General features: G+C 42.4%; 1 protein-coding gene across 1 annotated transcript in view; it reads left to right on the forward strand.

Moving 5' to 3' along the window:
- The window catches only part of IGSF5 (immunoglobulin superfamily member 5), a gene marked incomplete at both ends in the record, with an annotated part of 29,599 nt that overhangs the window by 5,242 nt on the left and 3,054 nt on the right, over positions 1-21,303 (forward strand). The window contains 6 exons of the mRNA XM_082006661.1: positions 2,577-2,897; positions 3,921-4,229; positions 9,405-9,536; positions 10,084-10,108; positions 13,274-13,386; positions 15,354-15,430. Of these exons, the coding sequence (XP_081862787.1) occupies positions 2,577-2,897; positions 3,921-4,229; positions 9,405-9,536; positions 10,084-10,108; positions 13,274-13,386; positions 15,354-15,430 (977 nt within the window). The remainder of the gene's footprint in view (positions 1-2,576; positions 2,898-3,920; positions 4,230-9,404; positions 9,537-10,083; positions 10,109-13,273; positions 13,387-15,353; positions 15,431-21,303) is intronic.

Below are 21,303 nucleotides of genomic sequence, written 5' to 3' on the forward strand. Positions count from 1 at the left end.
ATTAGAAAATCATGTTGACATTGGAGCAATGAGATTACAGACCCTATGCCCTGGGTGTGTTCACCGAGGCTCTGGTTGCAATGTCATAACTGAGATTGGGCTCTGGTTCCATTTATACAACTACCAAACATCTCTTTTGTGTGAAACAATACAGCATATTCTCCCCTACACACGTCAGCGACTGACTGAATGAAAAATTAATTTTTTAATAATTTATAATTAATCCATTGATGAATAAACAACCTAAAATGTACAAAACCTGGGTTGAATGAAACCTTTAAAAAGGACTTCATTGTCCTGAATACTCTTAGCAATGGAGTAATGGCCATTTCAGACTTTCTTTCTCCTGGAAAATAATTGAACACTTATTCTCAGGACAAATTTGCAGACACAGGGTTTTAATTAGACTACTATGGACTGTAGTATCTAATTGCTGTAATTATGCAGACTACAGCCTGAATCGTTAGGGGTAGAACTGGCAGTCCTGCTGCTTCCTCAGCATGAATGTTTCCCAGTAAATGGTGGAAAACTCAGTGGGGAGATGGATCTCACTGGCAGGACTGCCTGGTCTGCAGGGAGCTTGTGAAATCTCCATTCTTGGAGATACTCAAAGTTTGACTTGACAAGGCCTCATGTAAATGGCCTAACGGTGAAGTTAGTTCTGCTTGGAGCAGAGGGTTGGGCTAGAGATTTCCTGAGGTCCCTTACCACTGAAACCTTTCAATGTCCTCTTCAAAGAGCAACTCTGTCACAGTGAGGTGCAGGTGAGCACGAGGCCAAAAGGGAGCAGGCCTCAGCTTAAGTTGTGCCAAGGGAGGTTTAGACTAGTCATTAGGAAAAAATTCTTTACTGAGAGAGTGGTCAAACATTGGAACAGGCTGCTCAGGGAGGTAGGTGGTGGAGTCACCATCACTGGAAGTGTTCAAAAAATGTGTAGACGTGGCACTTTAGGATATGGTTGAGTGGGCATGGTGCTGTTGCATTGGCAGTTGGACTTGATGATCTTAAAGGTCTTTTCCAACCTTAACGATTCTGTGATTCTGTGGTCAGAGGCAGATGAAGAGATGACAGCAGCTGTGGGGGGTGAGGAAGAGCTGTGGCCAGTGGGATACATGCAGAGCACAGGCAATTCCCTGCGATGAACCTCGGTGACAGCAGTGCCTGCAGTGGCAGTCCTCTCCACCCTCCCCCACTCCACCTGCAACCAGCAGGGTTGTGGGTGGCAGTGACTTCCTAAAGTGACTGGCTTGTGAGAATGTACCATTTTGGGTTCCCCAATACAGGAAAGATGTTAGTAAGCTGCTCTCTCGAGCCCTGTTTCCTAAGACATCAACCAAATAGTCTGGGATGTTCTTACAGTGTGAAGTTTTGAGCCTCATGAAGACTAGGGTATACGATGTTCTATCTCTGAGCAATGCTTTAAGATTTGCCCACCTTCAAAACGGCACCATTTCCCCTGGCTATTTCAGGGACTGAAGTCATAGCTGCTGCTCTGCCTTCATCCTTCCTTCACTTTCTACTTGGTAGAAGCGAGTGCTTCTGCCCTCCCACACGCAGGGGTTCCACCATCTGCCTGGGCAGCAGCCGCACCATCACTCCTCTAAGGGTGGTGGGAGGCCCTGGGTCTGTTGAGGGGAAAAGGAAAACAAAATGTCTTAGCATTAGCAAGGAGCTTTCAGTTCTGAAAAATAGTAGCTAAATTCATACTACCCTTTAAGGAAGAAGAACTCATGAATTACAGCAGCTCTGGTTAATAGAAAGCCTGAGAAGGTGGGCAAGTATGTATGTGATGCATGCATGAGAAATAAGGAAAGAGGCAGATGAACAGGGGAAAGAACACAGAAGGATATACGCTGGGGCTGCAAAAAATCAGTGGCAATCCAAGGTATGGAAAAGGGACCAGTTACATACTCCTTTATTTATTTGAAGTCTAGAGAACTTATGTATTCTCCTATTTAAAAGTGGAACTTTTTTCTTTCAGCAAAATGGTAAGTCAACTTTTTAATGAATCACTGAAGAGAGACAGGTGATTTTGGAGTGGGAGGAGGTGAGACAAAATATCAAGTGCAACTTTAAAGAAAACCATTTAAACTAAGTTGGAGCTGAAAAATTAGATTGTACGCCTCCATCTCTGAACTAGTTAAGATCTTTTAAACTAGATAAACATGTGCTGCTTGGGTTTGTAATAATTGGCTTGGGGATCCGTTATAACAACATAGCATTTGACCACTGCTTACTGCTGTGGGATTAACATGACTTGGTTGATATTTCAATTCACCATACATATCTTTAACTACTTATTGACAAGCATTATAGAAAATGAGACAGGAATCTTTTCCTGATAGCATCAGGTACTGATGACTGTCAGAGGTGAAGTGCCAGCTCAGCTGAATCAACAGCCTTTCCTGATACATGACTAAGTGCTTAATAACCCAGTGCTCCTAGCGAATAGTACTATTTGAACCAGGGTGCCTGGCTTTTTAGCCTTAAGTTGCTGGCAGTACAAATTAAGTCAAAGGCCTTTGGTGGTGGTGTTGTACATGCTTTTACAGACTAGGTTTTTTTCTTCCTTCCAGGTCTTGGCTTTTGTTACTCTATTATAAATGGCCCTGCTAATGCAACAGTCCTTGCTGGTTCAGAAGCCCGGTTTAATTGCACTGTGTCAGTAGGATGGGTAATTCTCATTTGGCTGTCCAATGGAAATCCTGTCCTCACTGTCATCAGTTCTCAAGGACCTATCGAAACATCGGACCGCTTCACTTCTCAGAATTATACTGGTAGCAACGGGTTTACCTCGGAGCTGATCATTCACAACACCCAGCTGAGTGACTCTGGAAAAATTGAATGCAGCACCCAGCAACCTAGTGAGAGCAGCTTTGCATTTCTTTCTGTTCAAGGTGCGTATAGCCACCAATAGAAAGCTATTTTATTATACCGCACTTAAAGGAATCCTCTGATGAATTGCTCAAATTATCCCTGTGAAGGAGTACATGCTCTCATTTACCATCCTTTGCCTCCTGTCCTCCTTCTCTTAATTTCACTGTCAAAGCAGGTTTCAGAGTCACATTCAGAGTGCCATTAACAAAGGTTATAACTGCCCTTGTTTTTTCCTGTTACATTTCTTTATTGGATTGCATTAAAGTCCCTGAAGGCCCACCAGCAGTCAGTCAAAAATTATCTTTTGGTTAGAAACAGTATGGATTACCCCTATGCACATGTTTGTACATTAACCTTCTGCCATCTTTAGAGCAGATCTCCCTCCTGCTTTCTGACTCAGGAATCTGTCTGTATCCATCTTATTTGAGTTTGATTTAATGGCATGTAGAAGTAAAGCCGTTGAGACACAAGGTGACACTCTTCATATGATTGTTGTTGCAAGCTACCGTTTCCAAGGAGCAAAGGGTTCCTGCATATCAACCCTCTGTATTTGAGACCTCTTCCTCCTCTCTGAAGCAACAGTAGTGACAGTGCAGCCAGTAAAGCGAGATCTAACCACCAGGCACTATTCATTTGTTGAAGAGGTGCTTCATGCAATGAGAACATCTCGTCGTCTACCCCTAAACCTTTCCTGATAAAACCCAAGCATACTTAAAACTTAGAAACACTGTTATTTCATTATGTTGTCCTTCGTCTGGAAATATATCGGGATGGCTAAAAACTGTAATTGCCTGGTTTTTATTGGAAAGGTACTGAAAGCTGAGACTTGTGCTTTAGACATACTGGACAATGTGTCCCTGAAGTTGCAATATCTGCATGTTTGTATCATGCATATGGTATATCTTTGTTAATAATGACTGGTTTTGACTTCATGTCTCAAGGCATAGCTATTTCTGAGTAGCAAGGTAAGATTTAAAACTATCAGCAGGAAAGCAATGCAGCCAAGTATTCTGAAGGAACAAAACATCTTTTCCCTCCTACAGTTAATGGATCTTTATTCATCAAAAATAGCACCTTAACAGTAAAAGAGAACAAAACAGTTGAAATTGTTTGTGAAGCCTTAGGATGGGCTCCAGCTCCAGACATTACCTGGATGACAAATGACTCTTTCATTGATAAGTCGAGGTATGTTACCCAGCAAAGTCAAGGATCTAATGGCCTCCACAATGCCCTGAGCATCCTAACTTTGACTCCGACGGACACTGAGATTTTGACTTGTTTAGCTGACATAGAAGCACTCCCTAATCCTCAGAATGCAACTGTAACTGTTATTGTTGTCAACTCTACTATAGGTAAGTGAATGTTTGTTGTACTTTGCCTATACTGTAGAGCCTGTACTGTGCTGCCTGTACTTGGAACTGTGCTTTTTGTTTTGTTTTGCTTTGTTTTATTTTGAAAAGTCTTTCATTTACAAATGAAATACTATGAAATGCACAAAGGGGGTAGAATTAAGACACAGTAGTCACAACCTGATACATAGGTAGGGTTAATTCACATCTGTGAGAGGACTGGCACAAGTCTAATGAACCACAAAGTCCAGCTTAGGACTGAGCAAGACAAAGCAAGCAGTACATCTGCCACTGACTCCTACTATGGATTCACTGCTGAGAAAACAGACCTTTGCTCCTTGACCAAGTAAACATCTAATGAGTTTAGATCTTAAATATCCTTGATTAGGCCATGCGTCCCCTATTGACATGATTTGTTAGACCCCATTTACTCAAAGCCAAACCCTCAGGTGAAATTGTTCTCCATAATATTCAACACCAGTTTTACCACTGACTTGGAAAAAAAACCTGGATTTTACTCAAAGTTTCTGCACACAACGCAGAGTAGATTCTGTACTAGTACTTCAGGTGCAAATAGAAAATTCTCCATAAGACCAGTGACCAGATGTGATGGAGCTGTTGTAGTGTAGTGGCTAACATCCCCAGGGCTGCACTGAGGCTGGCACCTCATTGCAGATGGTAGCATTTATATATAGGAACTTCTATACCATGTACCCATCACCAGTCTGCTATAAGAAAGTCTTTGTACGTAGTGTATTCACCCATTACAGAACAAGAATCAGGTTATCAAGAGAAGCTTCATATCCATGGGCTTTATCCCAAATTCTACTTAGATCAAAGAACCATTGGGCCTGTTTTCCTCTTCCTGGTGTGGTGTCTCTCACATCTTAGAGGAAAGTAAAAAATGTCCTGTAGCAGCAGATGCTGAATTCTTTGGACGGTGCATTTGGTTGCATTTGATTGCCTTTTATTTAAGGAAATTCAAGGTCACTTTAATCCAAGCATGGATGTTGGCCAAATCTCTCAAGAACAGTTAGCACGACCTTTGAGAACCCTAAATATTTTCAGTAAGGTTGTCAGCATTTTCTATAACGCTGCTAATCTTTGGCCTCACTCACTTCCTGTGAAAATAAAACCCTGTAATTCAACACATTCACAGTACTAGGAGGTTCATCAGGAAAAGGGTGATTTTATCTGGTTTGTGCTGCCAGCGTGGAACAAAGCAAGTGGGACTATCGCTACAGATCTGCCTCACAATCTAACAGAATCCTATGAAAAACGTTTTTCTTTTCCAAACTATAACACAATAAGAGCAAGTAAGAGGAGTTACCTCCCTGTGGGTTAGCAGTGTTTAATGCAGACGAGGGAGACAATAGCAAACGGTCCGTAGGAGCATTCCTCTCTTGGGACTAGGCAAGTGTCTCAACTGTCAGGCAGAGGAGTCTCAAGGCAAACTAAACTTGAAACACTAAATGCATGGCAGGGAGCTGAGGTTACTGGGTGTAGGTACGCTGCCTCCTGCGGTGACATAGTCCACCTTACAGTGACATCCCTTTTATTAGCCTTACACTAACAAGTGCTTACCTGTACTAGGTAATACTAGGGAAATGCGTAGATTAAATGGAGATTTTTTGCAGTGCGTCTATGCATCTCCAGCTGTCTTCTGTACAGAGTAGGGCCTCGAATCTACGTTTCTTTTTATGTGGTGAGCAGCATGAACTTCTATAATCGTGCTGACAGCTTCTCTTGATGAACTGATTCTTCTGTAATGGGTGAACATGGCACATACAAAGACATTCTTATAGTGGATTGATGAGGGGTTTGGTATAGAAGTTTCAACGTATAAACAGCTGAGGAGGTTGAGTAACTGTGCCTTTTATTAAATATGAGTCATTATTAGCAAGCCTTTTTCAGAAATACTTGCGTTGTAATGCAGTTGAAAAAGGTCATTTCACCACTCCTAATATGGCTTTTTTGTAATCACGTTGATCCTAATTACTGACTAAGCAAAACAGAACTATCCTGATGAAATTAATGAATTCCCCTGCCTACTCATTTGTGAAGTACTGAGGTATCCACCCTCAGTTTCCATAGCTACTCATTGTAAATCAGAAGAGGAGAAAAACAAATGTCATGAAGTACAATTAGTATATAATTAGTGATTGTATAGGACCATCATTCATTTCTCTTTGGAAAAATCAGTGTGCAGCAGCAGACACTCAAAATTTGTCAGGATATGAGAATATGAAGTCTTTAAATTATTAGAATGAAATATAGACATGGCATCTACAACAGAGGAAGGTATTTAATGTATATATCACACTTGAAATCTCAGAGCTTGTCTGACTTTTCACATACAGACTCAGCCTTAGATAGCTGTTGCCAGGAAAGAATATGACTAGCTTCAAAAATCTAAGGAGTCCTTCCCAAAATTACTGTAATATCAGTTTCTGCCTTCACTTAAAAACGTGAGGAATCTAATTCCTCTGTGTTCCTCACAAGAAATACCTGTCCCTTCACAAGAACTGCAGGCAAAAATCTGAGCTCTCTTCAGCCAGCCATCTCCCGGTCAAAGAATGTCCTACCTTCCTGCACCTCTGGATCAGTTTTAATCTCGACCTTTCCATACAAGGTGATATATTTTTATGTCAGTCACTCCTCCTCCAGAGTTACCTCACTCACAGTGGTGTTTGGCTGAGACACAAATTTGGGAACTCTTATGGCGTTATCCCAGCAGATGCATTCACAGAGCTGTTATTGGGAAATGGGGTCCATGGCAGAGTCCCTTAGCTGGGCCCAAGCTCTCTGTGGCTTCAGTGTTGACTTCATTTGGCGTCTGACCTGCAGAAGATGAAGATAGGGAATCTGCCATGACCCTGATCTTCCTTTGCTTTTTAAGTTAGCCATAAAGCTCCGAAGTGTCCAAGAAGTGATGTGCAGCTTTTTCCAGTCTCTCATTTCTCCTTGGTTACTAGCATGGTCGAGGGAAAATCACCTTTTCTGCAGATACTTAGCCCAAGTAAATTTTGGGGCAGCTTTGGGAGGAGCCAGAGGTCTGGGAAGCAGCAGAGGATGGGCCCTATAGAATAAGGAGGTGGCTTTGTGCACACTAAGTACTTCATGTAATGTGGTGTGGATTAACTAATGGGGTTAAAAGGGGTTTAATGCCCTCATGCCTCAATGCCCCTCTCTTGCACCCCTATTTGTGTGTTGAGCTGGCAGCTCCTGCATTCATACCTGCTGGTCCCAGCACCAGTTTCTTTCTGGATCCTCCAAAACTGGGGAGAAACTACAATGCTGAAGTGCCGGGAGTGTTTGTGTTGTATCCTGTCCTTCTCGCTTCAGCTCCCTAGATCCTCTTTTGGCATGTAACCTGAACTTGACAGGGAGCGAAATACCTTGGTGTGGCAGCCAGCCTGGAGGTACGGGCCAGCACATGTGTGTTTATCTCCTCCCTTCACACTAAGGTTAAGCTTTCCCTATAGCTAAATATTTGATATTTTAGGCATCTTGAAATCTCTGTGGCATGCTTTATGGAACAAAACATGATAAAATATAGATAGTTGTTGCAGTTCTTCTAGGTAAAAATATTATGAACAAGTTTATCATCAGTTGTAATCACAACTGATCATAGCCTACAGAATTAACTACTAGTTTGCAGGTTACTGAGTGCTTGTTTTCTGTAACAGCCAGAAGATATTCAGAACATGCTGATGGAGCATTAGGATTAGAGAAGCCTTAATCATAATGACCTGAGCTTTGGAGAATACACACTCCTAACAGAGGTTCAAGCTTTTTAGGAGGCTCTCGTCCTGTATCCTTGCACTCTGAAACCTCCAAACCACAAATATATGCCCTGGCAAATTTGTAGATAGAAAGCATTTACTTTATTCCCTGCCATAGGTAAAGCAGCAGATACTCTGGTGCACACATTAGGGGAATAGCCCTGACACTGTGCAGCTACTGGTCACCTACATTGCTGTGGTACCTTCTCCAGAGGTTGTCAGCTAAATGTGGCCATGCAGTCATTAACTGGGACCTCTAATGAGGAAATGACAATCATAAACCCAGTGTGACAGAATGGGTTTTGTCAAGTTTGAAAGTGTCTCACACCTGTAATTTGGATTGGAAGCTCATTTCCAAACACCTGCCAAAATTATTTTGAGCATGCTTTTCAAAGAGTAGCCAAATTAGAGGTGATTCTGAAGTATTTGGTCAAAACCAAAGGGCAGGATGTGACAATCAGAACCGACATCTTCCTTGTGCATCCAACTACATGAGAAATATGAGGTATTTCTAAAATTCTGTGCACATGGGAGCTGTGAAGGAAAACTGTTTGGTCAGGTCATAGCAACCCATTTCAGCAAGACACTGAATTATCTTTAAATCATCTTGTTTAACTCTGTAGATTACAGCAAGGACAGAGGAATAAGTAAATGTTGTGAGAATGCAGGTAGAGAAGATGGGTTAGTAGTTGCATATTCCCACACGGTGCTACTCTTTACAGGTTTTGCTCTTTAAGTGGATAACAGGCGCCCTACCAAGTATGTCCCAAAATCAAACAATTGCTGAAATCAGTGAGAGGAATCCCAAGATGGAATTCAACAGAAAATCATATCTACAGGCTAGACATCTCCATCTGTACTAGTCCCCTAAGACTATTGCTCTGGTCTGTGGGGAGAAATGGACGCTTCTTCACAGAGCTGTTCATCTTATCGAAAGGCACACATACACATTTGGCCAAATGAATTGAAACCCAAAATACATATTTTCTCTCCACTGACGAGAGCAGCTAGGACGTTTAATATCTGCAATATAGACATCTAAATGGAATCTTAACCCCTCTCACCAACCCCAAATGTCTCCAAAGGATTCTGGGAGGCCCAGCATACCTACAAAATAAAGTTTAGGCTGGAAGATAGCAACTTTGTGCTTTTCAGAAGAGAAGTAGCAGTGGGGAAAGTTACAATTGCAATGAAGAATTTGCAGTTGGAAACATTTTAAATTCTTGGGCACCATCTATAAATACAGAGTTCATCATTTGGAAAACACAGACTCCAGAGACTCCTTGTTAAATTACCAACAAGCATTTAATAGCTTCTCACAGAAAAAGTAAATATTCTGAAAAAGATATTCTGAGGCTCTGAAAGTACAATATTTGTCCATTTAATTTAACAGAAAATGATTACAGGGAAGACAGCAGAAGCACATGGGTTATTGTACTTGCAGTCGTGCTTTCACTTGTTGGTATTATTCTTCTGATCGTTATTATTGCGGCTGTCATACGCTGCTGCTGTCTAAAGAAGGAAGGTAAGTGGACCTTCACAATTGGTCTATACTGTCTATTAAAAAGTATCTTAAATTAGATATAAATCTCCTAGTATTGTCAGCTCTGGTGTAGTGCAAAGACCTGTGAGCAGAAGTGTGAGCGGACAGATCCTGCTCTTAACCATGACCTGGTTAAGATGCTCCTTGCTTTCACCTTGCTGTTTTTCCTATAAAGTGGTTCCAAAGTAATCGGTGGCCCCTTAGTTTTGTGAATGCACACTAGCTACAGGAGGGCAGTGTTTTTCAGGCGTACGTTAACTTCCAGTGATGTTTAGTTCCTGTGCTGGGGTTCTTTGCTGAAGCATACCTGCAGTGCCGTGTGCCTGATTTCCAGTTTCTGTGTAAGCTGTTCTACAGGGCTGTTGCACAGTTTTGTAAACAGGGAGGAGAGGTGCCCCAGTGGTAGCTGGAACACAGTGCATGCTCTAAGAGGAGCTCTCTAGTAGGTCACATCTTATTTTCCTGCATTTTAAACACGTTGGTTTTTGTTGTTTTTTTTTTTCCCTCTTTTCCCCCCTCCCCCCTCCAGGATCTACGTATCAAACTGAAATAAGGTAAGCTGGATGAGGTGGGAGAATTTTTCCTTTTAACCGAACTCTTTCAGGCTGCTGCAGGATGGGGAGAGGGACGTGCCAGTTTCCATGCCCCATGCCCCGCACCCCTAGGATGCTTGGGGGCTGCCCTGCTTGTGTGACATTGCCCATTTCTGTGTGCACAGCAGGGGAAGGGGGGGCAGTAAGCGAGGGAAAGGGACTGAATTTAGGGGCGAAAAGCAAGGGTCTTCACAGCCCGCAGCAGGTTGAGAACTCTGTTCCCACAATAAACTGGAGGAAAACAAACAAACAAACAAACAAAAAACCCAAATCCTGCAAACGCTACCGTCTCTGGTTCGGCGAGCACAGACGTTGCAAACTGAAAACACCTTCCTACCTGTAGCTGGTGGGCAAAGCAGATACCTAAAAACTGGCTGTACCGGCAGGCTCCCCCGGCGCAGGGCTCCCCCGGCGCAGGGCTCCCCCGGCGCAGGGCTCCCCCGGCGCAGGGCTCCCCCGGCGCAGGGCTCCCCCGCCCGCACCAGGCTGGCGCCGCCACAGGGGGTCACTGCGCGCCCAGCGGCAATGGGGGCTGCCCCGGGCGGGGGGGGTCCCCGGGGCTGCCGGCCCGGAGCCTTGCCCCAGGCCGGCTGGGATTGACTGGCAGGCAAAGCAGACCGTCTCCCCGGCCCTTTTAAGGTTCGTTAGCGTTAGACTGAGAAAAACAAACAAATCAAAATAAAGCTGCCCCCTTGATGAGTGTCGGCACTTAATCGAGGGATTATCAGACGCACTGGAGTACGAAGCTGTTTGTGCATTACTGCGTTGAGTTGGAAAAAGGTTAAAAATCGTGAGCTGATGGATATCAGCATTGAGATCCTCTTCGTGGGCGCCGGCGTGGCTGCGACAGCAACGTCAGTGGGGTTATTTGGAGGTTTTTTTTCCAAGCTTCTAGGGAGCATTGTAAATTCGTACTCTGCCTGTGCTTGTGGGGCTTTTAATTCCCCGTCTCTTAATGAGTTTACAAAACGTTACACCACCTTGCCTCGCCCTTCGGTAATACCTAGCTTCATTAACGGCCTCTTGTGGGGAAATTTTGTAAAGCTCTGTTGACAGATTCCCATTTATACAGCACTTTATTGATACAAAACAAAATAAGGAAAATAGGTAAACATTACTTTCTCCTGCGGAAATGATGCTAATTATCCCATGCCATACCAGTAAACTTCCACGTGATTTCTTAGTTTGTAATGCTAAATTGATCATCTTACTAACTTGCAACTATATAAATAGGGCAGGACTGAATGAGCAAGGAATGGGATGCCAAAAGCAGGTACAACTTGCATATTGGTTTTGCTGAGAATAAAGTGCTAAAAAGCCTTTTGACTTGGATTCTGACTCGGTTTTGCCAAAAGACCTCTCTGCAAGGGTCAACTCTGCTAAGGCAAAACCAAGTGAACAGGTGGGGAAGCATCTGCCCAGCAGTGGGGACTGGTGCGGTCCTTACCAGGACCTTGTCTCACTGATGTGGGTCTGCATGCTGCTTGCTTTCAGACAACCTGAACAGGTCCAGAATAGGGCATAACATTACTTTCCCCCTATGTCTTTGAATCTGGTCTGGGCAAATACAACGACATCTTCATGACAGAATGTGTGTTTTTAGATCACAGTATAGTAAAGTTCCTGTTTTCCCATTAACTTTGCACATGAGTTGTCATACTGACTTCATAAACGTTGCTTACACTTTTCAAAAGTTAAGAAAATGCTTAAGCAAATACTTAAGCACTGGGATGAGCTCTATGGCTCAGCTTAGACTTAGAAACTCAGTGTTGACAGTTCTGCAAAGTTTTAGCATGTGTAAACAATGACACTGAAATTACAGGAATTATTTACAATCACTTACAATAATTTTGTAGGTTCAGTGGTTTTTTTTTTTCCTTTGGGGTGAACCTACCTGCAGAAAAAAGAATGATGATTGTCCAGATTTTGGAAGCTGCATTGTAGCAGTAGCGAAGAAGTGGTGAGACCAAAGATATATTGGTTTACTACCCACATTTATTTTTAACTTGGCTGGCTATCTTTCTGTACCTCCCACACTTTTTTGTAGCTGCTTTTGATTTGGCTACTACATGGAGTTTGCTGAGATCTAAGGATCAGATAAAATAGGCAGTATAATATCATGTTACATGTGGAGGTGGTGTTCCTAAACAATTGCTCTTGTCTTCTACCAACCATGACAGGTTTCTTAGTGGTTATTTTTTATCTCCTAAAAAAGCCATGTAGTCATAGCTGGCTGGTCAGATTTATGTGTGCATCAGTAATGCTCATCTGAAGCTCTATGGGCCTGCAAAGTTATTCATACTAAACATAAAAAAGCGAATGCAGCACTTCCCACAAATATTGCTAACCGAGAATATTCCCCCTTTCCTCTACAAATCCCTGGGTAGTCATAGTCCTGCCATCAGTTTCTGCGTGTCACACCAGAAACTTAGGCAAAGATAGACCTGGGACTATCCTGAAGAGGAGTCCATGGTAGGAACAGGTGAATAGTAGCATCTAGCATCTCTTCTAGCGTAAGAGTTTTGAGTAAAAAGGGACTATTTTCTCGCTGTGCAGCTCTGCAGGTCACCGTTCTGCAAATTCAGCGATGCGCAACTTTAACCAAGGAAGTTCTATCAACTTCACTGTGGCTACACTCACTTGTAAAGTAAATTTCAAAGTGAAAGATTAACTTTGGACTGTACAGATGAATCACTTGGAAGCTAACTGTGGTGACATAAGCTGACATGCTTTGTTTTGGCAATTGTGTGGGCTCAAATAAAAAAATTATGAGCTGTCATAAGTAACCCAGCTGGTGTTCCCTTATTGGTCCACTGAGTATCCTGTAATTCAGAATTAGAGGTCAAAATTAATTTCCTACAAAACATGATCTGGAACAGTGTTCACTCTTCAAAGATTTCTCATTTTATTTTCCTGCTTTCTGATAATGTAGCTGATAGAAACTTTCTAAACAGAATTTCAGAGGTAATACTTACATGGGACAAGATTTCTACCAGCTAATTACTTGGAAGGCCCAGATATATTTTGCACCTATTTTTTCAGACATAGAATTTTTTCTCTGTAGCCTACTACCCAAGAGTTCTCATATGCTAATGAAGTTCTAATCACAGGCATTTTTGTTTCTAGAAAAGTTTCAGCTGAGAAGAGAAAAGATGGTGATTTTGAAAACAGGCCAAGGCATGGTAGTGAAAATCAGGGATACATTCCAGAGGAACTGTGGAGCACAGAACAAATCCCAAGTGAGTCTAAGCTGGTGAAACACATATTGTCAAACTGCTTCTCAACATGGGCATTTTGGACAACATGTCAAGCAATTAGATTACAAGATTTCACAGTATTTTGTGAAGGACTTGCTCTTGGCCTGAACCTCTTCAAAATATTTTGGATTTTCTAGAATATGGTCCTTCAAAAGTATTGAGAAAATGTCGAAGTTCATTGCAGTTTAATTCAGTTTTAGTCCTGGGTTTGTTTTTTTAAAAGCCTTTGTTCTTCTAAGTATCGTCTAGGGCCAGAGGTAGAAGAACTGTATTTCCATACAACAATCAATTTAGACAGTATTTTACAGTTGGTTTGTAAATACAACCCCCCCCCCCCAAAGAACAAAAAAAAAAAAAAAGGAAGGAAAGAAAAAGGCAGTTAGTGAACTATTATTTTACTTATAAATGACTAAGGCATTATAAATTCTAGTCCTTAAGCACAAAGACTCTTCAACAGCAAATGTGAATCTCCACCAAATGATTACCCATCACTTACATTTATAACCACATTATTATCAAAATGTTTAATCAAATGCTTAATGACATAAAATTATTTTGCAGAGTCTATTACCCAGGCATACATCCTTTTCTATCTAACAAATACATTGTGAAGAAATAAGTGCAGTGGAAAGATTTCAAGAGCATGTGGTATTGTAAAATGTATCAGTTATAAAAATAAAAGGAAAACTAAGTAAACCTGGACAAATTGATTCTACTGGGTCCTAGATTGTGTCCTTTCATATTGGCTAGTGTGCTGGGTTGTTCTTGGCTGGCCACCAAGTGCTCACCAAGTCGCTCTATCACTCCCCCTTCTCAATAGGACAGGAAGAGAAAGTAAAATGGAAAAGTTCATGGGTCAAGGAGAATGAGATCACTCACCAATTACTGTCATGGGCAAAACAGACTCCACTTGGGGAAGATTAATTTAATTTATTGCCAATTAATAACAGAGTAGTATAATGAGGAATAACAAAAAAAACTAAAACCACCTCCCCCACATCCCCTTGTTCCAAGGCTCAGGCTCCCAACTTGTCTATCTCCTCCCCACAAGCGGCACAAGGGGACGGGGAATGGGGGCTGTGGTCAGTCCATAACATATCATCTCTGCTGCTCGCTCCTCCTCACACTCTTCCCCTGGTCCAGCGTGGGTTCTTTCCACAGGATGCAGTCCTTCACAAACTTCTCCAATGTGGGTCCTTCTCATGGGAAGGTCCTTCTCCTTCTTCATGAACTGCTGCAGCATAGGTCCTTTCCATGGTACAGTCCTTCAGGAATGGATGGCTCCAGCATGGGTACCCCACAGGGTCACAGTTCCTGCCAGAAAACCTGCTCCTGCATGGGTTCCTCTCCATGGGGCCACAGGTCCTGCCAGGATCCTGCTCCAGTGTGGACTCTCCACAGGCTGTAGCTTCCTTCAGGGCACACCCACCTGCATGGGGTCCTCCATGGGCTGCAGGGTCGATATGTGCTCCACTGTGGTTCTCCATGGACTGCAGAGTGACAACCTGCTTCGTCATGCTCTTCTCCACAGGCTGCGGGGGAATCTCTGCTCTGGCACCTGGAGCACATCCTCCCCTTCTTCACTGACCTCATGTTTCCTCAATCTTCTTTCCCAGCTCCTGTTGCAAAGAGTTTTTTACCCTTTCTTAAATATGTTATCACAGAGGTGCCACCAGCATCACTGATGGGCTCAGCTTTAGCCAGCAGCAGGTCCATCTTAGAGCCAGCTGCAAGTGGCTCTGTCCAACATGGGTGCAGCTCCTGGTCTTTCCTCACAGAAGACCCCTGCAATTTTCCCCCCACTACAAAAACCTTGCCCTGTTAGCCCAACAAGTTAGCTAGAGTTTGGCTGACACTATTAAATCATATTTAGCTGTATTCCTGAATGTCTTGTGGTTCATGCCATGGTAGACACTGAAAAGCAATAATCTTGTGTGTTCTTCTTACAGGAATTGCCTCTCTTCCCCCCATGTCTTCAAAGTTCATTGTCCCTGCTGCAGATGTACATAACAGTTCTGTACCAAAGGTAATTGTAATGCTGATATCTTGACCCTTTTTTTTTTTTTGCCCTACAGTGTGTATCGTACTATACCCAAACATAGATTTTGGGTGGAGGTAGATATTTATTAGTCAATTACAGCTGTAATTGGGTATGTGGAATGATCCCTTCAGCATTCCTGAATGTTTGATTCATAAGGATAAGTGCCCTGGGTGTTAGTCTCAGATTTAGATTGATTTTTTGGGGGGGTAGGAGGTGAAGGAGGAACAACCATCCCTGATATTTGGAAGAAATGTCATAAAGCTTTTGTCACACATCTGTTCCCCTCAGCACCCTGATACATCTTCCTCCCTACCTGCCGGGCTAAAGTTATAAAGTCCCAGACTTCCCCTCACAGAATCATAAAACATCTCAAGATGCAAGGGACCCATAAGGATCATCAAGTCCAACTCCCTACTTCTCACAGGACTACCTAAACCATATGACTAAGAGCATCATCCAGATGCTCCTTGAACTCTGACAGGAGTTCATTCAGTGTCTGCTCTTTCCTTTTCATTGCTTTTCATATCTTTCTTCCTCCACATGTCAGCTAGACCTTTCTGCTGGCCAGCATGGTGGGTAGCCCCGGGTGGGACAGACTTCCCATAGGTAAAGCCAATTGTCTTTTCATCATTCCTGGGATTAAAAAGTTCTCCTCTCTTTCCACAAGCCCACTTATTACCATTAATTAATTCCTTCAGCCTTGCCAGCCAGAGTAACCCTGGCTCAGCTTTTCAGAATTCACCTCTGTGTATATTATACATTAAACCATTATAATGTGGAGGTGTTCTTCGCCCTGGGCATGTAATAATTCTGTTATACAGCTGCCTTTGCCAAAGGGGAGATCTGCAATGTTTTTGTTGTTCTCTCCCAGTTGCCAGACTGGAGGAGATGTGGATATAAAATGGAGGCACTGTTGAAGGTGGGGTTTGAGGTTCCTTTGCAAACAAAATCCAGTGCAGATACAGTGCACAGATATGTGCATTTTCTCTGTATCATCTCTTGATTGTATTTTTCCATTACACTTCCACATTGCAAAAGTTGTTTCAATTAGGAACTTTGCATTGGTCTTTGATAGCAGTAAATGATGGAAGGGAAAGCACGGAGTTAACATCCCATTGACCCTAGAGCTTTGCCCCCTTTCCACATGGTTAACATGTAAAGAAGCAGAGCTCAGTGTTTATTTCTCTACTTGTTCTGCTCTCAGCTACCTCCATTCTGAAGGGTGGTGCTGGGCTCTCTTAGCTTCTAGCACAACAGCAATGTGGATCTTAATTTATGCCATGTATTTGTAAAATATATTTAGCACCTCCATGATGGTTTTTGCCAATACTTTCTTGGGAAAGTGGTAGTGATGTGGTACTGAGTTCACTCCTCAACACAGTGATAACTCATTTATTTTTGACAATCTGTTTCAACATGTACAACGCAGAAATCTGTCTTGCGATGACATTGTGTGTAAATGATAGCAGAGTATGTCTAGTTCTTTTGGCACACAATGAAATTTAGGAAGTACTCAATCATTGATTAAAACAATGATCAAAATAATAACAGTAAAAATAATAGCAGTGATACTGATGTATTTGTGGCTGGTATTTATGTTTGACATTAATTACTTGTCAAACAAAACACTATTAAAGCAAGCTGAAAAGCGTGTACAAAACAGCTGAGGGTTCAGTGTGGATCTAGAACGCTGAGTGACAGTTTCAGACAGTGTTTGATATGCTTATGAACAGGGTTATAAGTCTGTAATGTGTACACTGGCTGTGTGTACAGCCACCACGCATGTGGCACATTACAGTCTGCTCTGAGAAGCAAAAGAGCTTGTGCGGAGGACCCCGTACCCACCCTGTGCACATTTCAGAGGGAGGCAATAACTTCAGCTAGTCATAGCCGTTTCCCCGTGGTTGGGTGCTCTTTGATGGTTGATGTGCTCTGGTTGTGCACCGAGGGGGCATCAAGCTACTTGGTGTTATCTGAAAGGGATCCATTTAGGGTGCTGTCAGACAGCTCCACAGTGAGAATGGCAGTGGTGTTTGTGAGTGGGGACCATCAGGAGACTGGGTTCACAGGCACTGGGTTCATGCTCCTGATTCAAACTGAAACATGAATGTAGGTGCAGCTCTCCATGCCAAATGCTAGATTAGGTGGCCTAGGAGGTCCTTTGCAGCCCAGTAGCTAGCGAAACATTGAAATCCATTGCAGGCATACAGCATGAAGTTGAACCATTTCTGTTAAACCAGTTGTCCCTGGGCAATATTTGGTACAAGTTTCTTAAGGTGGCTTCCAGCTGCATCAGTAACTGCATGCACACCTTTGAAAAACATCAAAAGGTAATCTAGGGGTGAAAATTATTTAGAACTCTTTTCAATAAGTTGGAGGAATATTTAGCAATCTAAAAACAGCTTGTGAAGACAAATTATTTCTCAGTTTGAACTGGGCTTCTCAGTATATTGTGATGGCCCCATCTTGCATATATAGGAGATGATAAAGGTTGATGAAGGTTTACCTTAAATTGTGGATTGCAGTCCATGATTTAAATTTATGGGATTATATACAAACATAGTAAAACATTTCCCAGACAAAAAGAGTGGTTTTCTTTTACATTCATGACCTTATATAATCATAGAATAGTTTGGGTTGGAAGGAACCTTTAAATTTCATCTAGCCCAACCCCCGACTTTCCTTGTCGACTGCGTAATAGGGGTTTTCTGAGATTTACTGGATGCATTTTAATAAAGTTCAATCACCACCGTTGCCAATATACTGCATAATAAACATTGTGGTGCTCTTTCCTTATAATACATTTCTTATCAAGTAGGAGAAATCAGATGGTATTTAATCAGAAGCCATTTAGCTGTTTGCTGATTAGTGCTGAATCAAAAAATTCCTTCAGAAACCATCTGCCTTCCTGCCACTGCATCTTCTGAGCACAGAAAGTTGTGTTTCTCAGTTGGCTTTCCCTGCCTGGGTACTGGAAACATTCCCAAAGATTTTTTATCTTCATTATTCTCGACTTTTTAATGAGAAATAAGGGGTGAAAAAGCAGGAGGAAGAGGAGTTATTCAGAGAATTTTTTCCGGAGTGAAGGAGGTCATAAGGGGTGGACCAGCAAATTGCCTCTCTCTCCCTGAATAATAAGGAAAAATGAGCAAATGTCCTGGCAGTGCTTCTATGGAGGTCAAGAAGTAGGAGCGAAGAACCCAGGTCCTCCCTCAGGAGCAGGGTGGGAAGGGAAGGAGGAGCCCATCTGCTGGTGGAACGAGTCACAGACGGAAGACCTAAAGGCTTGTCTCTCCACCTCTGCAAGGTGAAAGGAGTTAAGATTTCTGTAGTTGGCTTCCTTGACATTTTATGGTATCAGGATTAAGCAAAGCAACAAGGCCAGAAAAGAGGTCCACATGGGCAAAGTTTGAATGGAGACTTAAAATTAAAAGAAGCTTGTGGATGTGGGGATAAGATTGAAAGCAGGGCAATCACAGTGAATGAAGGTTTTTCAACTTATAATTTTGCCTGGACAGAGGTGACTGTACCTGCTGCACCACCCATTCTCCCCACTCCCAAGAGAAAAGTGGGTAGAAAGTTTCAACACAGGTCAGAGGCATTAGGAGGTCTCCTTGGGTCTCGTTGTAAAAGGTGACAACAGAAAATCACTTAGGTCAGCTATTGGCCATTCTAACTCTTTGAATCAGAAACTAATGCAAAACTTTCACAGAAGATAAATGTTGCCAAGCAATTGCACTGATCAATTCACAACATGAACAAAAGATTTGGCAAATCATCTTAGGGAAAAGAAATACCTCAGCGAAGAAGGGAGGGGGAAAAAGGTGCGTAAGACATTTAAAAAATTATGAATATCGAACTAAATTATTGAGCTGAGGAAAAAATTACCAGCCACTGGAAGAAGAGGCCAGGAGCATCAGTCAGGGCTGCTGGAAGGTCTTCATTCTGATTACATTAGCCAAGAAAAGGTCAAATGGAGACTAGAGTTACAGGCTTCTTTTTAATTGTGTATTTTGTTACTGTCAAAAATGGGAGGACAGTGATCCTTGCTCCTAGTCCCAGGGCTGAGCTGCAGGCCAAATGGGTGTTAGAGACCAAGGTCCCACTCGGGGGACCATTTCTCATGCCCTGACCCATTGTGCAGAGCTCCCTCCAAAAGCCAAGTGCAGTGAGGGGGATCCCTTACTTTGGCTCTAGCAGGTTTTGGGGCAATTCACTGACAGTTTAGCCTGAACAACAGCCACAGGGCCAGTTCTGCCAGGTTCTGAGTGCCACCTCCAAGGACATTTTTCAAGTCCCTCTGGTACAAAAGGAGCTCTAAGGACCCAGCATCTTGCAGGGCTGGACACTCTCTACACAAGCTTCATAATTAGTCCATTTAATATGCCATAAATGTCTCTATGATAAATCAGAAGACCATTTCATAGGAGGCGGTGGGTGCTCATTTTTAGTGGGCCAGATTCATCCCTGGTGTATTTCAGCTGACTTCAGCACAGCTACATGAGGCTTGCACTTGCCACCACCGCCACACTCCTCCTCTCCAATCCAGAGTGAGTCATGGCTCCATTAATGGGGAAGGATCTATTTTTCTTCTTAACTACTCTGAATGACACTCTATAAACTGGAAATATTATTTAGTTGTGGTTGTGGTTTTATACTGGGAAGGAAATGAATGATGAACTGTAGCTCCATTTATTGCACTGTATATAACCGCTCTGACTCTGAGGATTGTTTGAAAAGAAAAATTAAGCTATCAAAATCAAATTAAAAGGTCAATAAAACAGAAATATAAACCAATGACAGCAAATAACTTTACCCTTACTGATGAAATGTACTATAGAGTATGTCATGTTATGATATTCATTGGTCAGCATATCTTGATTAAGAGAGTAATAAATATTGATGATACAGGTATAGAGAAGGCAGTAGTTTATAGTATATTTTTCCAGTTGTCTGTGCAAGAAGGGGAGGAGTGAAATTATGTGGGTGGGATTAATCCACAAAGAAATGAGAAGAAATTTCCAGGCTGTATGTCTACTGATGGACAGGGAAATGTGCTGAGTGTACGAAAAGTTGACAGGATGGAAAAGGTTTGCTATTTGAAGCAATGGTGTATCTGAATTATTTTGAGGGTATCCAGAACTTTTGGGCATGTGTTTTCCTGTAAATGAAGTGAATTTGGAATGAAAATTAAAAACTGAGGGCAGGGGGAAAAATAATCTTCAGAAACAGAAAGCTGTGCCTCCCTGATTTTTTGTTCTAACAGTCAGCCAAATGTGCGATGCATGCAGACACATTTGAAAGTACTCCTACCACATTAATTTCAGCAATTTGTTCTAATGCGGTTAGACTTGGATTTTTTTGGCTGGCTAATAGCAGGCAAAGCCTTCAGTTTATCACACATTTCCACAGCGTCAGTGTCTGAGGAGCTGCCATCTGTCAAATGAATTTGGAGATCAGAGCCCTGTTTCATAATGACAGATGTGTGTTCATCATTCATATCACTGATGTCATATGGTTTGCAGAAATGACTACAACATGCTTGTAATAGCAGAAGTCCTTCTTTCATTGACTGAAGATCAGTATTCAAAACATGACTGTAGGATTCAACCCTGAAATCAGCTGATACACATGCTCCTTTTACCTTCTGGTTCATCCATGTATTGCTAGCTCTCTTTTTGTCTGTCTGAGGAGCTGGAAGAGATGGAAAGATTTGGCATCTCTTTTCCCGACCAAACCAACAAACTATGCAAAGTTTTTCCCATTATAATAGTCCCTTTATAGTAACCCCTATAAAAAGGCATCCAGGGCAGATGATAAGTCAACAGGCAGGCTTTGAAACATGTGACTGTCAAATA

The sequence above is a fragment of the Phaethon aethereus genome (assembly GCF_964289735.1).
Source record: "Phaethon aethereus genome assembly, chromosome: 1".
NCBI classification, from domain to species: domain Eukaryota; kingdom Metazoa; phylum Chordata; class Aves; order Phaethontiformes; family Phaethontidae; genus Phaethon; species Phaethon aethereus.